At 39.9% G+C, this 18,601-nt stretch overlaps 1 protein-coding gene across 7 annotated transcripts in view; it reads right to left on the reverse strand.

The window, feature by feature from the left end:
* GRM8 (glutamate metabotropic receptor 8) overlaps nt 1-18,601 on the reverse strand; it is a 582,624-nt gene that overhangs the window by 4,593 nt on the left and 559,430 nt on the right. For 4 of the 7 annotated variants that reach the window (XM_025208555.1, XM_006027359.2, XM_025208557.1 and 1 more), the window contains exon 10: nt 14,646-14,947. In XM_025208555.1, the coding sequence (XP_025064340.1) occupies nt 14,651-14,947 (297 nt within the window). In that variant the 3' untranslated portion in view covers nt 14,646-14,650. The remainder of the gene's footprint in view (nt 1-14,645; nt 14,948-18,601) is intronic. The other 3 variants (XM_006027360.2, XM_006027361.2, XM_025208558.1) reach the window with 1 other exon arrangement.

Here is an 18,601-nt window from a genome sequence, read left to right on the forward strand (position 1 = left end):
AGAGCCCAAAGGTGGCCCTTGTAGCCCTTAAACTTGGCAATGCTGATGAGCAGATCATGTAGCCAATATGCTCTGGAGATGTTCTGATGCACAGCATTGATCTTCCAAGAAACATTTGCCAGAATGCTAACTAGGAAGACCAGCTGCCTATGATTCCTGGAAGTCACCAATGCCCACCATTTCTGAGCACAGTAATGAAGAACTACACCCTTAACAACAATAAGAGATTATAGCTGTGTCATTCTAAATTGCGTGGCTAATATCCATATGACTGGGGTCAGGTCTGACCCCAGAGGATGTTCAGAGGAGATTTACCTCTAGGACAAAGCAGTGTTCCTCATCTACTTAAGGTCACCACCGCAGGAGTAAAGCTGAAATAACAGGAATCTAGAAACAGAAAAATAATAGCTTTTTTTCTTCACACCCTACCCAGCTCATTACATTATGTACGAATCTGTATTATCATAAGATCAATACATATACATAAATAATGGAATATCCTACGTCAAGGTCAGGTTAGTGTTTGGCTTGCTGGGGAAAATGATTCTGAAGTTGCAGCTGTGGAAGATAAAAATGATTCTGCCCATTGAAATGTAAATTTGATTCAACTTTTTTCAATTGGACATTGGAGTGTATAATTGTCAGAGCATACAGAGGAAATAAATCACCAAATAGCTTACCTCACACATACAGGTGGCTCCAGCTTTGGTTTCTGGGGAGCCCTATTTCATGAAAGAATTACCAGGAACAGATGCTAGGTAAATCCTTTACAGTACTCTGACTAGGGCATAGAACCCCCTTCCTGACAGAATTGTTCTGATTTTGAGGTATTAGGCATTTTTAGGCAAGTATAACCAAGCTGATATTTTTCAGCTCTTTCACACAGGATATAACATTCCCACTTGAGCACTCTCATGCTCTCTCAGATGGAAATTTGGGGAAAATCCCACTTTTTCCCTGTACTTTCTTTTCTGGGAATATATCAAGATTTCTGAAATGGGACTAATTTCTTTAGAACATAAAGGGTTTTGTGTTTAGTAAAAATGACTGTATGAAATTGCATAATCATTAATCAAATGTTGAGGGTTGTTTCTGGGGGTTGGCTGAGAAGAACAAATGTTGAATTTTCCCTTGTGATTAAACTGTTTGACAAGGTTTAATTTTGATTTCCTCTGTAGGGGGGTGGGGTAGGGGGGGGAGGCATGACCCTGTTCTTGGGATCTCTTGAGTGTACATTAACAACTTTTACTGTAGCAGAAATTGGCCATCATGCTCCCCCGCCCCTCCGGCTTTAACCTATTGCAGGTTAGGTACTGTTTTGCATCAGGGTTGATTGTGTAGTTTTGCTAAGGGGCCAGACTAGTGATTTTCAACCTTCTTTCATTTGTGGACTCCTAAAAATATTTTAATGGAGATGCACACCCTCTTTAATTGTAAGTGTGAGTATTCACATACTTTTCATTGATCATACTCATCTTTCACAGACCCCTTAGACGTAGTCTGTGAACCCTCAGGGGTCTGTGGACCACAGATTGAAAACCACTGGGTTAGACAATGGATTAAGATAGCATGGTTTGGATAGGGATGATCCTACCTCAGGAAGGGGGTTGGACTAGATGACCTATGGAGGTCCATTCCAGCCCTACTTCTCTATGATTCTATGAATGCTGGAGGCGTTGAGAGACAGGAAGTAAAAACGAATATACATGTATATTCCTTACTATTTTATTTTGAAAATGGAATCAGACTTGTTGCACAGTATTACCATAAAGGGGAGTCTATATCTGTTTGCTAGCTGCTCTCATCTCACCCCCATACTGTGCAAGTCATTCTCTACCAGCCTATTCAACCTGGCGCTCTTTATTTGATAAATATCATACGTTTCTTTATGATTTGCTGTAATGAGCTGGCAGCTCATGTTTGGGGATTTGAGAGCCTCAACATCTGGTATTTTGGTCTTTAAGACTGTAAGTATTTTTTAGTGGTAATATGAACCATACTTGGCAAGCACAAATGACCTGAAAATGTAACAAACTCTGCTCATCATATTTTCTCATCGGAGTTTTCTAGGCCCATTTACTACGCTACTCCCAGGAAAAGACTAAAGATGTTTCTGATGTACAAAATGTCTTATATAAGTTTCCTTTGAACTCAAAAGAAATTTAAGACAGAACAACATTTAGGTCAATCTGACATTTGTTTTCCTGTGTAGGAGAAAAAATCCCCATATCCCATATGAAAACTCATAATCAAAATTAATGAGGAGCAAAAGCTGTTGGCTGTCATCATTGTTAATGATGGATATATATATTTAAAAGAGATGGCATAGTTACATCTTCTGTAGTTTCACACAGATTTCTGGTTCTAGATTATCTTTTCTTTTCTTTGACATTGGTAAATGCATACCTCATTCCCCACAAGAGGTGCCTGTATTTCATAGAAAGGAAACATGGAAAGGGCAAGGGCTGTGGAGAGGATGGATTAAAGCTAGCATGGAGCTTGGGAACTTCTTGGACTGTCCTACCCTTGCTTTTCCATGGACCTACTGAGGGGAAATTAGAGAGGAGATTATCCAGTGATTCTTCAGAGGGTCATCACCTCCTTCCTTATGAAAACAAAGATGTTTAATAGGACCTCCCTAATAACCAATTTTATCTTGGTTACTTTATCAGCCCCCTCCCACCATTTTCTTTCTCCTCCCCCCCCAGCTAGATCTGGAGTGTCTCCTAACCCCCTCCTCCCAGAGCCTTAACTTGCTACCTTCTGATGACCCTGTGTTGGAGATGTATGGAAAAAGGGATACAAACTGATTTGCCTCATCAGGGTCTCAGGAATCAATACGGGATCTACCAATACCAGCAGGGTGAAGGCACTTGCAAACTAACCTGATAGAAATGAGGTCCTGATCAGTCTTCTAAAGCTAGCAGAACCTGGGATTTTGGATGTCAAAATAAACCTCATGAAACTAAGATGAAAGAGACAGAAGTCTTTCTTATAGTTCATGGACTAGCAGGGGAAATGAGAGGGAGGGCAGTTCTCATCACTCTCTAGGGATGCCTACATGGGACCTGATGAGTGATGACCCACAGCAGGGAACTGTAGAAACAAAGAAAGAATTCATTATCTCCCATACTCCCTGAAACAGCAACTGAGAAGCAGCTCAACCCCAAGCTTCTTGACAGCCACATTTCCTTCTCTCTCTGTAGGCCTTAGAAAGATGCTTCCAGACATTTGATATTAGGAATGTGATATGAAATTAACTACACTCTTATGTACCTTCTAAGTACCAGGGACATACATTCCTATGGAGTGGGACTTCTGCCAGCAAACTATGAGGGGGGATTCCTTACCCTGCCTTTTACGGGATAATGTCAAAACAAGCAAACAGAAAACAACCCTTTATATAAATCCAAACAAAAATGTTCAGGATGCTATCTCTTCAGTGGAGCATTAGAACTAAATAAATGAATAAACCTCCAAAGATACAAACCAGGGAAATACACAGTTAATATTATGCTTCTTAGGCCTATCTGAAATTTGCCCCCAAATCTATACCTAGATAAAAATCAGGAAGTCTCTTAACCATGTTTGTTTTTATTAAAAGCACCAGGAACTTGAATCCTTTCATCTTAACTGCATAATGATCATCCTGCATTAGGCCTTTGTTATGGTTATACACAGTAAACATAAAAGACTTTTCCAAATTCTTGACTATTACCACATGGATGGCAATTAGTCCCCGGTCCTCAATGTAGGCTGAATCCTAGAAAGCACTGATGTATGTATTACCCCCAGGCAGTGCTCAGTACCTGTCAGGATTGGATCTGTAATTCCAGGTTCTTTCAGAAATATATTACAATGTGGAAAATATATTGCAGCATGAGAAATATAGTGCAATATATACTGCAGTGCCTAGATCATTTTAGAACACTTAAAAAATCACTTTACTATCAAAAAAGCAACACATCAGGACTCTGATTTTTCACGCTGTCTGTATGTGAATCAAGACCTGCATTTATGTGGAATCCCACAGGTTTTTGGTTACCTCCACAAGAAGTAGCACGCAGGATTAGTGCCTTAAATGTGAAACAAATTAATAGATACATTGTTCTCTGATGTGCATTTTCGCCTGTATGCAAACAAAGAGCAGTTGTAGGCCAGGTTTTGAATTCCTTAATTCTTGTGAAAGGTAAAAAAAAATACTCAAACCATTGAATCATGAAATCTTAATTACAATTTCACAAAGGATTTTGTTGGGGAATATATATGCATATATATTTATATGGATTGCTTTAGCATCCTAGTGTATAGTATATAGAAATGAATGAAAAATCATAGTCATAGAAAATTAGGGTTGGAAGGGACCTCAGGAGGTCATCTAGATCAACCCCCTGATCAAAGCAGGACAGTCCTCAACAAGATCATCCCAGCCAAAGCTTTGCCTAGCCTGGTCTTAAAAATCTCCAAGGATGTCTTCCACAACCTCTCTGGGTCACCTGTTTCTAACCTCCTAGTAAGAAAGCTTTACCTAATATCTAACCTAAACTTCCCTTGCTGCAATTTGAGACCATTGCTCCTTGTTTTGTCATCTGCCACCAGTGAGACACATAACTCCCAGGTTGTGTAACCCCCAGATCCTTTCCTCCAGACTATCTAGTTCCCACCTCCACACTTCAGGTAGCTGAAGGCTTATTAACCCCCTCTCAGTTTTATCTTTTCCAGACTAAATAAGCCCAATTTCCTCAGCCTCTTCTCAGATGCCATGTGCCCCAGCCCCCTAGTCATTTTTGTTGCCCTCCACTGGGCTTTCTCCAATTTGTCCACATCCTTTCTGTAGTGGGGGGCCCAAAACTGGACACAGTACTCCAGATTTGGCCTCACCAGTACCGAATAGAGGGGAATAATCACCTCCCTTGATCTGCTGGCAATGTTCCTACTGATTCAGCCTAGTATGCCATTAGCCTTCTTCACAACAAGGGCACACTGTTGGCTCATATTCAGCTTATTGTCCACTGTAACCTCCAGGTCCTTTTCTGCAGAGTTGCTGCATAGCCGGTAGGTCCCCAGCCTGTACCCATGCGTGGGATCTTCGGCCTTAAGTGCAGGACATTACACTTGTCCTTATTTAACCTCATGAGATTTCTTTTGGTCCAATCCTCCAATTTCTCTAGGTCTCACAGGCATGTTATATGCACACTTTAATATGCATTAGCCTTTTTAATGCACATTGAAGTATCAATTAAAAACATGCTATTTAGCTAATACTCATTAAAACAGGCTAATGTGCATTAAGCGTCACTTAAATACTGTGTCCTTTAGTTAATGCACATTAAGACAGGCTAATGTGCATTTTCCTAGTACATCATAAGGGAGGGCAAACACTCCAGCACCGAGCACTTTGAAAAGCACCCAGTGCTGCACTGCTTGCAGTTGTATAAGTGGTGCACTCCATCCCATCTTGCAGGTCACTGAAGAAGATATTGAACATAACTAGCCCCAGGAGCAACCCCTGGAGCACTTCACTTGATACTGGTGGCCATCTACACACAGCCAAGGGCACTACATTTTGAGCCCAACAATCCAGCCACTTTTATATCCACTTTACAGTCTGTTCATCCATCCCATACTTCCTTAGCTTGCCCACAAGAATGCTGTGGGAGACAGCATCAAAAGCCTTGTTAAAGCCAAGCTAAATCATGTCCACTGCTCTTCCCACATACACAGAGCCAGTCATCTCATAATAGAAGGCAATCAGGCTGGTCAGGCATGACTTGCCTTTGGTGAATCCATGCCGACTGTTCCTAATCACCTTCTTCTTTTCTGAGTGATTAGAAATGGATTCCTTGAGAACCTATTCCATGATTTTTCTAGTGATCGAAGTGAGGCTGATTGGTCTGTAGTTCCCCCGATCCTCCTTCTTCCCTTTCTTAAAGATGGGCACTATGTTTGCCCTTTTCCAGTTATCCAGGACATCTTCCAACTGACATGATATTTCAAGGATAATGGCCAATGACTCTGCAATCATATTGGCCAATCCCTCAGCACCCTAGGGTAAAACATGTCCAGCCCCATAGACTTGTACATGTCTAGCTTTTCTAAATAATCTATAACCTATGCTTTTACCACTGTTGGTTCCTCACCTCCTCCCCAAACTGTGCTGCCAGGTGCAGTATTCCATGAGTTGACCTGGCCTGTGAAAATTGAGGTGAAATAGGCATTGAGTACTTCAGCCTTTTCCACATCATCTCTCACTTTGTTGCCTCCCCCATTCAGTAAGGAACCCACACTTTCCTTGATTTTCCTCTTCTTGCTGAAATAACTTGTAGAAACCCTTCTTGTTACCCTTCACACTCCTTGCTAGCTGCAATGCCAATTGAATTTTGGCCTTCCAGATTTCTTTCCTGCATTCCCAAGCAATATTTTATACATCTCCCTAGTTGTTTGTCCAAGTTTCCACTTCTTATAAGCTTTCTTTTTGTAGTTTAGTTCATTGGTGATTTCCCCTGCTAAGCCAAGCTGGTCTTCTGCCATATTTACTAGTCTTCCTGCACATCAGGATGGTCTGTTCCTGCACCCGCAGTATGGTTTCTTTAAAGAACAACTAGCTCCTGTGGACTCCTTTCAGACTGGCCTCCCATGAAATCCTGGCCATCAGTTCCCTGAGCAAGTCAAAGTCTGCTTTTCAGAAGTCCACACTTCTTAATCTGCTCCTCTCCTTCCTTGCTTTCCTCAGGAACCTGAACTCAGTCACTTCCGGGTCATTACTGCCCAAGTTACCATCCACTTCTACATTCACCACCATTTTTTCCAGTTTGTGAGCTCAGATCAAGAAGAGCATGGCCCCTAATTTTCACAGAATAGAAAATTAGGATTGGAATAGACCTCAGGAGGTCATCTAGTCCAACCCCCTACTCAAAGCAGGACCATCCCCAACTATATCTTCTCAGCAAAGGCCTATTTTAATGCACATTAAATAGGATCTAGCCAGATCTTGAAAACCTCCAAGGATACAGATTCAAAAACCTCTCTGGGTAATGTGTTCCAGTGTTTTACTACTCTCCAAGTGCAAAAGTTTTTCCTAATATCTAACCTTAATTTCCCTTACTGCAACTTGAGACCATTGCTCCTTGTTCTGTATCTGCCACCACTGAGAACAGTCTAATTCCATCCTATTTGGAACCATCCTTCAGGTAGCTGAAGGCTGCTATTAAATCCACTCTCATCTTCTCTTCTGTAGCTAAGTAGGCCCAGTTCCCTCAGTCTTTCCTCCTAAGTCATATGTCACAGCCCCCTAAGCATTTTTGTTGTCATCTGAAAACTAGCTGAGGGTTCCCTCTATGCCATTTTCCAGGTCATTGATGAAGACATTGAACAAAATAGACCCCAGGGCCAACCTCTTGGGCACTCCACTTGATAGCAACTGCCAAGTAGACATTAAGCCATTGATTAACACCCATTGAGCACAATAATCCGGCCAGCTTTCTGGTTTTCAAAAACCTTACAGTCCATTCATCCACCCCATACTTCCTCTGCTTGTTTCAAAGAATGCTGGGAGACAGTATTAAAAGCCTTGCTAAAGTCAATATTTACCACATCTACTCATCTGCCCACATCCACAGAGCCAATAATCTCATCATAGAAGATGATCTGGTTGGTCAGGCATGACTTGCCCTTGGTGAATCCTTGCTGATTCAGCAATCTATGCTGATAGTTGGAGTTGGCCTCTTCAACACTTGCAGCAGGAATTTTTCCCCAACCTACTCCAAAAACTTCTTGGATTGCCTGTGCACTGCTATATTGTCCTCCAAGCAGATGTCAGGATTATTGAAGTCCCCTATGAAAACCAGGGCCTGTGATCTGGAAACTTTCACTAGCTGTTTGAAGAAATCCTCATCTACCTCATTTTCCTAGTCTGGTGGTCAGTATCTAGCGCCTCATTTAAATCACAGGCCCAGCTTTTGGTGCAGTAGCTTCTTTAATCTTAGAGTTCTCCCCGTGCATGCTTCTCCCTCCCCCACACCATGATTGGCAGAGCATCCCATCAGCTCCACTGATGGTCAGGAGGCAAAAACTGTGGTTTTAATATGTCATGGTTTTGGCCTCCTACTGTTTGCTGCTGATGGGAGGCAAAAACTGTGGGATATTTAATACTATGATTTTCATCTCCTGGCCATCAGGAGCAAGCGGCTAGACTGATGGGTCCCTCCACTGACCAGTGGTGGGATGGCATGCAGAGAACTCCAAGATTAAAGGAGCCACTGTGCCATGAGCTGGGCCTGTGATTTAAACCAGGCCCTCTCTATAGCAGACTACCACCATGACATCACTCTTGCTGCTCTCCCTTCTGACCCTAACCCAGAGACTTTCAACAGGCCTATCTCCAGCTTCATGCAGGAGCTCTGAACAATGAGACTTGCCTTATCATTTGGAAAGCATTTTTATGGTATATTTAAAAAATGAAACACAAAATGTTTTAACTTTAACGTTTAATTTTGAGATGGTATAATTCATTTTAAAGAGTACCTAAATTTAAAAAGGGGTGGTGGGAACAATTAAATAACCCAGACAAATAACGTTTCATTTCTCATTCCATATGTATATGTGGTGGGTAAAAAGTCCATTTTGGTTTGATCTAAACTGTTTTCTATGATATCTTGATCTTTCAACTGAACACACACACACACACACAAAATCATCGTCTTCTAAAATCATGCTTCTTATCAACATGGTCCCAGTTCTAACCAGACTGTCAATGACAGAAGTCAGCATTGAGTATTAAAATTTACCAGCTGCCAAAGAATCTTTGCTTATCTTAGTGCCCTTATATTGGTATAACAATGCCAATAGAGCTGTAAAAAAAAAAGAATTCTAGAAGTATTTTGCTTTGTGGAAATAGAATGAGGATTTGGCTCAATAGTTCAATATTGAATCCAAGTTATAGTTTGACCTATGTTGTTTCCCACTTCACTTTAGGTCACTGCAACTTTCTAGAACTCTCAAAATATTTTGGAGTGACAAACAAGACAGAAGATAGACTTTCTGATCATAAACCAACAAAGAGGTTTATGAAGCAAAACAAACATGAACATTCTGAAAGCATCGAGTAGAGAGGGCAGAGAAACCCCTCAAAATAAATAGGAAGAAAGATACACAGGAAAAGAAGGTAAAAAGAAAAAATAATAAAGCAGTTGAGGCATGTGGTTTCTGAGTGGAAAAAAGCAATGTTCAAGTTCTTGATGCTGTGACAAAGAGGACCTGCATAAGAGAGAAAAGTACTAGTGCTTATATGGGGAAAATAAGGTTCTGAAGAGAGACATGTAAAGTGTTGAAATCACAGTGTCCCACATCAAAAGGAGCTGAAGCAGAGGACTACTTAACTTGTCCTGATTGAGGGAATGATGTAGATGCCCACCTACCCACCCAGTGCTTGAAAGGAAGAGGGGGCAAGTTGTGCAGTCTCATGATTAATCCAGGGGACTTTCTTTAAGAAATGGCATGGAGGCAGTTTACACATGAAAGGTAAATTTTGAAGCACAAGTGGATTAGCTTGGATGCCAGCTGAAGGAATAATAAAAACTCCAGGCTAAATCAGTCGCTAAATCCTAGAGGCTGTGTACACATGTTCAGATAATCTACAAGAATTCAACTGGGTTTCTTTTCTTTGTAGAAAAACTTATCTGCAGACCCCCACCCCCCAGAGACCACTTCTGCATAGTCAAGGGGCTCCTGTGCACACATCTGAGCCTGCTCTGCAGGCTCCTAGCAGTGATGACAACAGTATACAGAGCGATGACAGCAGTGCACTGATGACAGCAGTGCACAGAGCAGCCCGGATTGGCTGACTCAGATTGCTTCCCTTGCAGCATAGTGAAGGGATTCTCCCTAGACCTGAGGGAAGGGAGAGGGCTACAAGCAAAACATGCTAGGAAGTTGGAGGATTGTGTTGCAGTTTCTTTCAGAAGCTAGATGTGTATAGAAGTTTGCTCTCCCATAAGCAACTCTCCTAGGAGCCATTTAACTCTGGTTATTCCTGAGTTATTTGTTTTTTGGAATAGCCACTTTTGTGAGAAAAATCCTAGTTTCTATTGGTAGAGCAAGCAACTCTCCCAGGATAAACTGAATGTCTATATGTTGCCAGAAATAGTTAAAACACCAGTGACTGATATTCTAAGTGGCTTTGTATATGAGCCTAGTTAGCTCTCTTTCACCTAGCTCAAGTACTACTGATCTGTCCCTTGCAAATCCAATAGGCAAGAGTTCTAGTCCCAATCCTCCAGATCTGTGTATTTTGTAATGATGTGGGTAGCATATGTATGTATCACAGTTCATGGATGAAATCCTGTCTTCACTGAAGTTAGTGTTATTTTTGCCATTTACTTTTATGGAGGATGGATTTTATGCATGGGCCTAGAAGAAGGGTAGTGAAAAACACCTATTGGATACACTTGGTGACTGGGTCAGTACAGGGGGATAAAAGCACTGCATAAAAACAATGTGCCCAAGACATGCAAAAGAGAGAGATAAAGGATATAATTAGCTTAGAGAACAAGGGTAGCTAAAAAGGAACGTGACATAAAAGAGAAAATGGCTTCAGAGAGATTACATACAGGCAATACAAGGGCAGAAGACAAATAACAAAAAGGACAGATAAAATAATAGTATAAAAATAGGGAAAAAATAATTTAAAAGAAAGGAAAGGTGGGGGGGGGAAACACTTCCAAAGAGGTTGGGAGAGGAGGACAGGAGGTGATGGGGGGAGGATGCAGCAGAAACAAAAAAACTCAGATAAAGAAAAGGCAGAAAGAATGAAATGACACAAAGCAAAATATCCAAAAAGAGATGGATTGTGGAAACAACAACAAACCCATGACAACAAAAATTAGAAAGATACCTGAGAAGGGTACTGGTAAAAATATATACTGCAGCAGAGGGAGTATCAGAAACACAGGAGAAATTAAAGCAAAATATTACTCTGGCCTGGTGTTAATCATCTTTACTACCTTTTTCCAGTCTCATGTTTACTTGATTGCATCCTGTCCAGGGTGGGGAGGTGCAGTGGTACAGCTGCTCCCTCCCTTCCTGCTTCCTGCCAGTCACTTTCACTTCTGCCATGCCCAAACTTTAAAACCAACTGCCTGGGAGAGGTAGTAGCATTTCTATTCAGGCAGTGCGGAGACACTCAATTGACTTCATGGCTCATTATCTTCTCTCTGATTCCTGTTAATCTGTCTTCATTCCAGAGGTATTAATGGCCCTTTCTCCTTTTTAATGATCATAATGCTTTTCTATTCAAGCTATCCTTTCCTTGGCATATTTGGTTTGTTAGCCATTTCTGGTGATGGCGTTCTTCAATTTTATAGATGCTCAAGAAGGCTAGATTTTATTTTATGAATTTGAATAATAGATGTACATTTTACTATAATGACTAGAGAACTAAAGATACAATATCCTTTAGCTATTTTTTGCCTAGTTTGTTGTGTTTTTTAAAATTGTATATATACTGTAGCAAATTATTTCACATTCCAATGAGTACATTTGCTTTTTGCTTTGATCCTAAACAGAATAATATAGTGCTAGCCCCCTACTATATTAGTAAAACTTCTGGTTCCTTTTTAACTGGAGAAAAATATGCATATGTGTTATATGATAATGTGCCCCCCACTTTGCAGAATCCTAGATCCACCTATGAACCTGTCTATCCTCTCATTCTTAGTGACCTGTTGAAACCCCACCTAATCTCTGCTTTCAGATCTGATCCTGAAGAGCCATTGCAAATATACATATAGGACTTTTCTCTGCACATTAAATATAGGATTTTGTTCTTTTGGGTCATACTCTGGACTGGTATAAATTGGCAAATCTCCAGCCAAATGCTGAAGCTCCTGTTTCACTCACCTGTATACAGTGTCTCCTACTACCCTCCTACTTGTTCAATGACCAAATCTTGCTTGCAGATATGCGTACATATCTTTTCATTATGTTGAGATCAGCATGTCAATTGAGTTAGAATTTTACATAATATTTTTTAAGATGAACTTCCAAGATGCCCATTCTAGCACCTCCCAAAAACAGGTGAAGAAACTCCCCTCTTCCTGTTTGTCCTTTAGTAGCGATATAAAACACACTAGTGGTATACTACTAATAATGGCATACTGCTGCTACTATTACTGGTATAATCCTCATAATTTTTAGTTAGGTAAGAGGAAGAAAGATTTCTCCTCCATTTCCAGGGTCCTAATGAGACCCTGATTCCTCTAGATGGGTCTTACATGACATAACTTTAATAACCTAAACACTTTTGAGATTGGGTAATAGGCGTTAGTTAGGAGGGGATTTATGCTGTATTGGGGGCTATTAAGATTGATCCACGGGAAAGATTTCATTTTTATGTGGTCTAAGCATCTACTGAAGCCTCTGAAATATTATATCATTATATTGGAAGAAGAAGAATATATTTAATACAATCTTATAGGCAAAGGAGAAAATGTTTTGAAAAGCTAAGAGCTCTATACTTTTGGTGAAGCCAACTTAGTTACATAGGGCTAGCTCTTCAAAATGGAGATACATTGATTTTTTAAATCCTTGCTTATAGAGCAGTAAACTACATGGTTCATAGACTTGAAGGAATGTACTACTAGGAAGGTTTAAAACTATATAGATGTGCTAGTGTTGAAATCAGATTTACAGTGCAGTAAATATGTATTTCCCTATGTGCATCACACTACTGGCAAAAGCAGGCTTGCTTCCACTGGCAGCTGTTTTCATGAATTATGTATTATCAATTTAAAGAATACCAGACAGAGCATTTTTTAATTAGATAGAACTGATAAACCTCAGGTATACATCCCATCCTCATCCTACTGTGGAACTACAGTTGACTTTTCTTTCTAAGGTGGACCATTTTGCAAACTTGGCAATAAAAATACTCTTTCCCTCATTCCTCCCTGTCCCTACCCCTCCACCCCCTATTTTATTTTGGTGACTTCTGAGGAATTGTGAAAGTGTTGAATTCTTCACATTTTCATTATTACTAGATCCTCAGGGAATTTCAACATTATTGCTATATGTAGTAATCTGAACCTATATAAACCCATGACACAGTGTGTGTACACCTGTGCCCAACTGCGCACTTGTTACTGCACAGTCAGTTAGTACTTGCTCTAGCAAGTACTAAATAACTGCATGGTAATCACCAGTACTGTGTAGTCTCAGCACCACATGGGTCATTTCTAACCCTACTGCACAGTAGTGGCAGCATCACAATATGTGCCTACTGATGCTACATCGCTGTAGCAGACCTGAATCACTGTAGCTCATCACTATGGCTATGTGGCATCTCATGTAGACATATCCTGTGCCTCTTGTATCATCTAGAAGATTTACATACAATGAATTGCACCACACATTTTACAGGTAAATTCTTTTATGCCCATTATCCTTCATGCTTTGATAACTATACTATTGGCTAAATCAAAGATCCTTTTTTCAACTTTATACTTTCTTCATCTGGAAAACTTTGATTGAATTCAGTGGGAGTTTGCATGTGTAGGGCATAAGTACAACAGGTTTTCTTGCACGTCTTTTAGCACTGGAATGTTTATGAGCAAAATATCATTATTCAATTTCCCTTCAAAATTACCAGAAAATAATAAAAATTCATAAAACTCTGTAGGATCCATTTGCAGAATAATTGGTGAGGAATTAGTCCTTAACTAAAACAGCAGCTGCCTGTCTCACTGAAGCTTTATCTGCTAGATAGAAACTTGTTCTCTAATTCCACTGGATTTGGGGAAGGAGAATTATTGGCTTTATTCAAATCTGCTTTTATTTTTTATTCAGAAGTACAGTTTATGAGGCTTTACGACATGCTGCTGTATGGAAGTTATACTAACTGTTCTATTTCATTCCAAAAAGTTATTTAGAGATGTGCCAGGATTCAAGAACCTTCCAGGTGTGGAAAATAACCCTTTCTCACTTCTACCCCTTGGCAAACCTAAAACTGTAATGACTAATCCGTACGTGCAGGAGCCCTTGGTACACAGATTCTTATGTTTTATTTTGTCTATTTGGGTTTTTTTTTGTCAAATTAAAAATGTATCCAACTACTGTTTTTACAGAATGCAGAAATTCAGGGGAAATCTGGGTGAGTTATATTATCCCCAGAAGTCCACACCAGCTGGAGGCAGCATTGATAAATTATGAGAAATGTTCAAGTTATACAAGAAACACTAATGCCATGTAGACTGGCAAAGAAGGGATATTTTCACCCATATGTCAAGTTGCAATTTTTAAAATAATGTAGCACGTGCAGTTATAACCCTTAATAGTCTTTAGAAATATAGTTTCTTGCACATAAATACATCCCATGAAGTGACAGTACATAACAAGACTGGCACAGTAGAGCACAACACATCAAAAAGTACAAGCTAGACCAGAACATTTGAAAAAAGATGTGGACTTTCCAAAATGTGTTTATACTTTTTACTAGCCTCCTGTTAACCATAAAAAAGATTTGTATGAAACAACTGTGAGGAGTCCTGTGCTCAGTGGTACATGAATTCTGACACATCCCTGGATTCATGCAATACAAGCAAAGAAAAGAATTAAGTTTATTATTAGAAGAGAATGCATTCATGTGAACGTACATCTATTAGGAAGTGCTCCCACTCTTGACCATGGGAAAGTCTACTGATGACTTACTGTTGGTTTCAAGACTTTCACAGAGTTCAGTTTTGACCTCGCCATTTGGTCTGTCATTTCCTTTTTGGATCAGTTTGCTTTGCATTGTGGCAGCTGTCACAACAGCCTTGAAGCTCCTCTTCCGTTTTTGAACATTCTGCTCTGGATGAAAAATGATAATATAAACCTTGGGCATGTAGAGCATACCCAGAGACACAGAAGCACTTAAACTCATGGAGACAGTAAGTGTTGTTGTCTGGATGTACATCTGGGGGAGAAAGAAACAACAATATAAAGATCAATGTTTATAGGACTGATTTAAAATATCATGGCAAACATAGTAATTATCTTAAAAATACTAACTAAAAATGGGAATGATACCATACTGTCACTTTACTGTGTATGCTGCAGAAGCAACCTTCACTCAGTTTGTCTTTAATTATAGTCGTGTTCCTTTTTTTTTTTTTTTTTTTTTGCACTAAGGAGTGGGAGGTAGAAGCAGCTAATGTTTATTAAACTCTATTCCCATAAAAATAATTAAGTCACTGTAGCAACTACATTTTCAGATTATAAACAAATGTGACGGTGCAGGGATAATATACAAAAGGCTGACAAGGTTAGCCCTGTATCATCTATTCTAATAAACAGACGATTCTGGAATAATATGTCGTTCAATGATTCACCAGTGCATGTGATGCTGTTCAACTGGCAACAAGCTTAACATAGAATCTAATGAGAAACCTTTGATTTACTGTTTGAGTTTTGAGCAGGGAAGAAAATGAGCTTCTCCACAAGGAAACCTGAATTTCATTGAGTTTGGGTTTATTCTTTTCTTTTCTTTTTACACATGCACATTATTGTTGAATTCTAAGCACAATATTATGTGGGACATAACAGCTATGTTATTATGTGGTGGATCCTGTAAACAGGAAATCCAGAAATAATGCCTCTAGAGAACCAGTGTGAAATAGAACTCAGTCATTGACAGATGCACAGAATTTGCCATCTCAAAGGGAGCTTATTTATCACTTATTGCTACCTATGTAACCAAACTATTCTAATCCTCCCTCTGTACCCCGGGGGGGAGGGGGTGATGATCGCTTCATCATAACAAGCATAGAAGACAATCACTTATTTGAGGAAGTATCAAGTCAACAAATTAAACTGCTAAATGAGCTTCTGACTAACATTTACTTTTTCCTGGAGGGACCATATTTTATTGTACAAGTCTTGTACTTAAGTTCTTATGGCTATCTCAGTAATACTGTAGCTCTACTGGACAAAACACAGAGCCCACCCTTATGCACACAGTAGAGTCTGTTCCATGTCTTGGCAAACATTTATTAACATTTAATCTTGTTTTCAGGTGTATTTTTACATGATAGCCAACACCATCATATAAACCAGCAGATAAAGTAGTAGTAAGAATCTGTAAGTAATGTCAGCCTCCAAATCAACCTTTTTTAGAGTAGCCAGTAACTTCAATCATTAGCAGAAAGCTATATATGTAATAAACCAGCCTTATTGTTACTCAAGCATTAGCACATTTTGAATGTTCTTCATTTCATGAACAAATATTTTCCATTAGGTAGTTCATCTTTAGAGATCACAAGGAAATGCTACTTTCACATAAAGCACTACTAGGTGGACAATTCTGACAAATCTGTTTCAGTGGTGTGAACTCTCTCAAAACAAGTCACTCTGCAAAACATCTGTGTAATTGTATAAAGATATGCCAAATCTTTTCAAAAGCCAAGTGCACTGCAGGATACCACAATTTACTCCTTGGGAAGAACTTTGGTACTTTTCTAATTGACAACACTAAACATAGAGGATACAGTTTCAATGATAATTGTATGCCTTCAACTGACAAGATAATCAGGATTTCACATTTTGTTAATGAAAGTGGTAGTCAATTGTTCTTTCAATTAAACAATCTGTCAAGAGAATAACTCAGAAAAAATAGATTCTGCTCTCACACTAGGACAAATCTGGGAGCTCTAACTGCAATCCAGTTACTTTGTGTTAATATTGGTACAACTGAAAGCAGAGTTTGGCCTATTAAGATTTGATTAAAATAAGCAAAGGGTTTTTGCAGATGGAAGATATTTGCACATATTTAAATTCATGTGGCTTATACAAATGGCATAAACCTCTATCAAATACCTTAGATAATGAATATCATCCAGAAGCAAAATACACTGTAACCACCTGCCAGTAGGGCTGTTCACTAACTTTTTTGATAGTTTCTTAAAGTTTCACTTACACGGTGCAAATGATTAGGGTGGTGCAAAGCTTCAGTCCCTGATTCGATTTGGCAGAGATTTGGCCTGATTCAGTGGCCGAATCTCTGAATCTGAATCGAATCAGAGGACACTTTAATCACTCTGAATTGAATCAGAACCCTCCAAATCGATTTGAAGAGATTCAGAAAGATTCAGATATAGACGCAGCTTTAAATGTCTTTTCTACATACCTCTAGGTAGCAGGGGCTCGTGAATTCTGTGATGCTGGGGTGCATGGAGTGTTCCACAGAAGCATGGGGGGCTCTCCAGAGTATTCGGCAGCAGATCCGGAAGTGGACCAGAAGCACTTCCAGTCCACTTCCGGGTTCACCAGGGAGTACACTGCCCCCACCCCTGCACCCTTTGGCTCAGCAACTGGTTTCTCCTGGGCCTGGGGGGGCACCCAGAGTGACCCTGGGGCCAATCATGGAGCCAAGGAGGTGAGGGGGGCAGGGCCTCAGCATGCTCCTTGGTGAACTCAGACATGTAGCGGAAGTAATTCCACTTCTGGGTTCATTGCCAAGCACGTGGAGGGCCCCCCGCACTCCTATGGGATGTTCCATGCACCCCAGCATCGCAGCGATCACAAGCCATGCCTCCTAACTCAAGGCATGTAGAAAAAACTTTTAAAGCTGTGTCTATGTCCGAATCGCTGATTCTCAAAATCAGCATCAAATTTTCATTTTTTGATTCGGCCGAATCAAATCAGAGACAGTGATCCGAATCAACGAATCAAATCATTGTCCCTGATTCAGGTCGAATCCAAAACTGAATTGAATAGGGCCCACTTCACACACCCCGACAAATGATGTGTATGCCATTTTACATAGAGGAAAGGTACAAAGGATGACATTTTTTTGGAGCTAGTAGGTATAATTGCTAGTAGGTAAACTCAGATTGAGACTGCAAGGAGCCTACCACCTATGGCCTCTACTGTGTGCCTTAAGCACAGCCTTGCAAACCTGAAGTGTAAGTGTGCAACAGAACTGTCCCTCAGGGAGCCAATTTTTCCTGGAGCTCTGAAGTAGGCTGTGCCTGTGCTCAGGGTGAACTATTCAATCTATGCACACAAGGGCCAGGCAAAAATCTGTCTGTATCTTATTACTAAAAACACTGACCATAAAACTCAAAGATTGTTACACTTGATTTCACATTGACAAAGGCTGAAATCACTGCAAATTCATAAAGCCTAACTAAGGTTTGAGCTTTGGCTTGTTCAAAACTGGGATTTATCAGTGGTTCAGGACTGAAATAATATACACCTTGTGTTTTCACATTATTTCCATATACAACTATATGCAACTTGGCTCTTTTCAATTAATTTCACTTTGAGGTTCTAGGTTTATTCCAACTTGTAACTCAAAATGCAACACAGGGGTTTCATGGATCAAGGAAAGATCATATAATATCTAATGAAATAGCCTTTATTTTATACACCTTTCTTACAAGGTAGGCCAAAGCCAAAATATAAGATACAAATGCTCTTAAATTTTGGATAAATTTGTTTGAAAACATTGTATCAGAACCCCATTTTTACCTATACAACACATATTGTCAGTATTTGTAGCATAAGTAGCCCACTTTGTGAATAGGAACATGTTATTTATTATGCCTCATAGTACATGGAAGAACTAATC

This window comes from Alligator sinensis, unplaced genomic scaffold (assembly GCF_000455745.1).
Source record: "Alligator sinensis unplaced genomic scaffold, ASM45574v1 scaffold660_1, whole genome shotgun sequence".
In the NCBI taxonomy this organism is placed as follows: domain Eukaryota; kingdom Metazoa; phylum Chordata; order Crocodylia; family Alligatoridae; genus Alligator; species Alligator sinensis.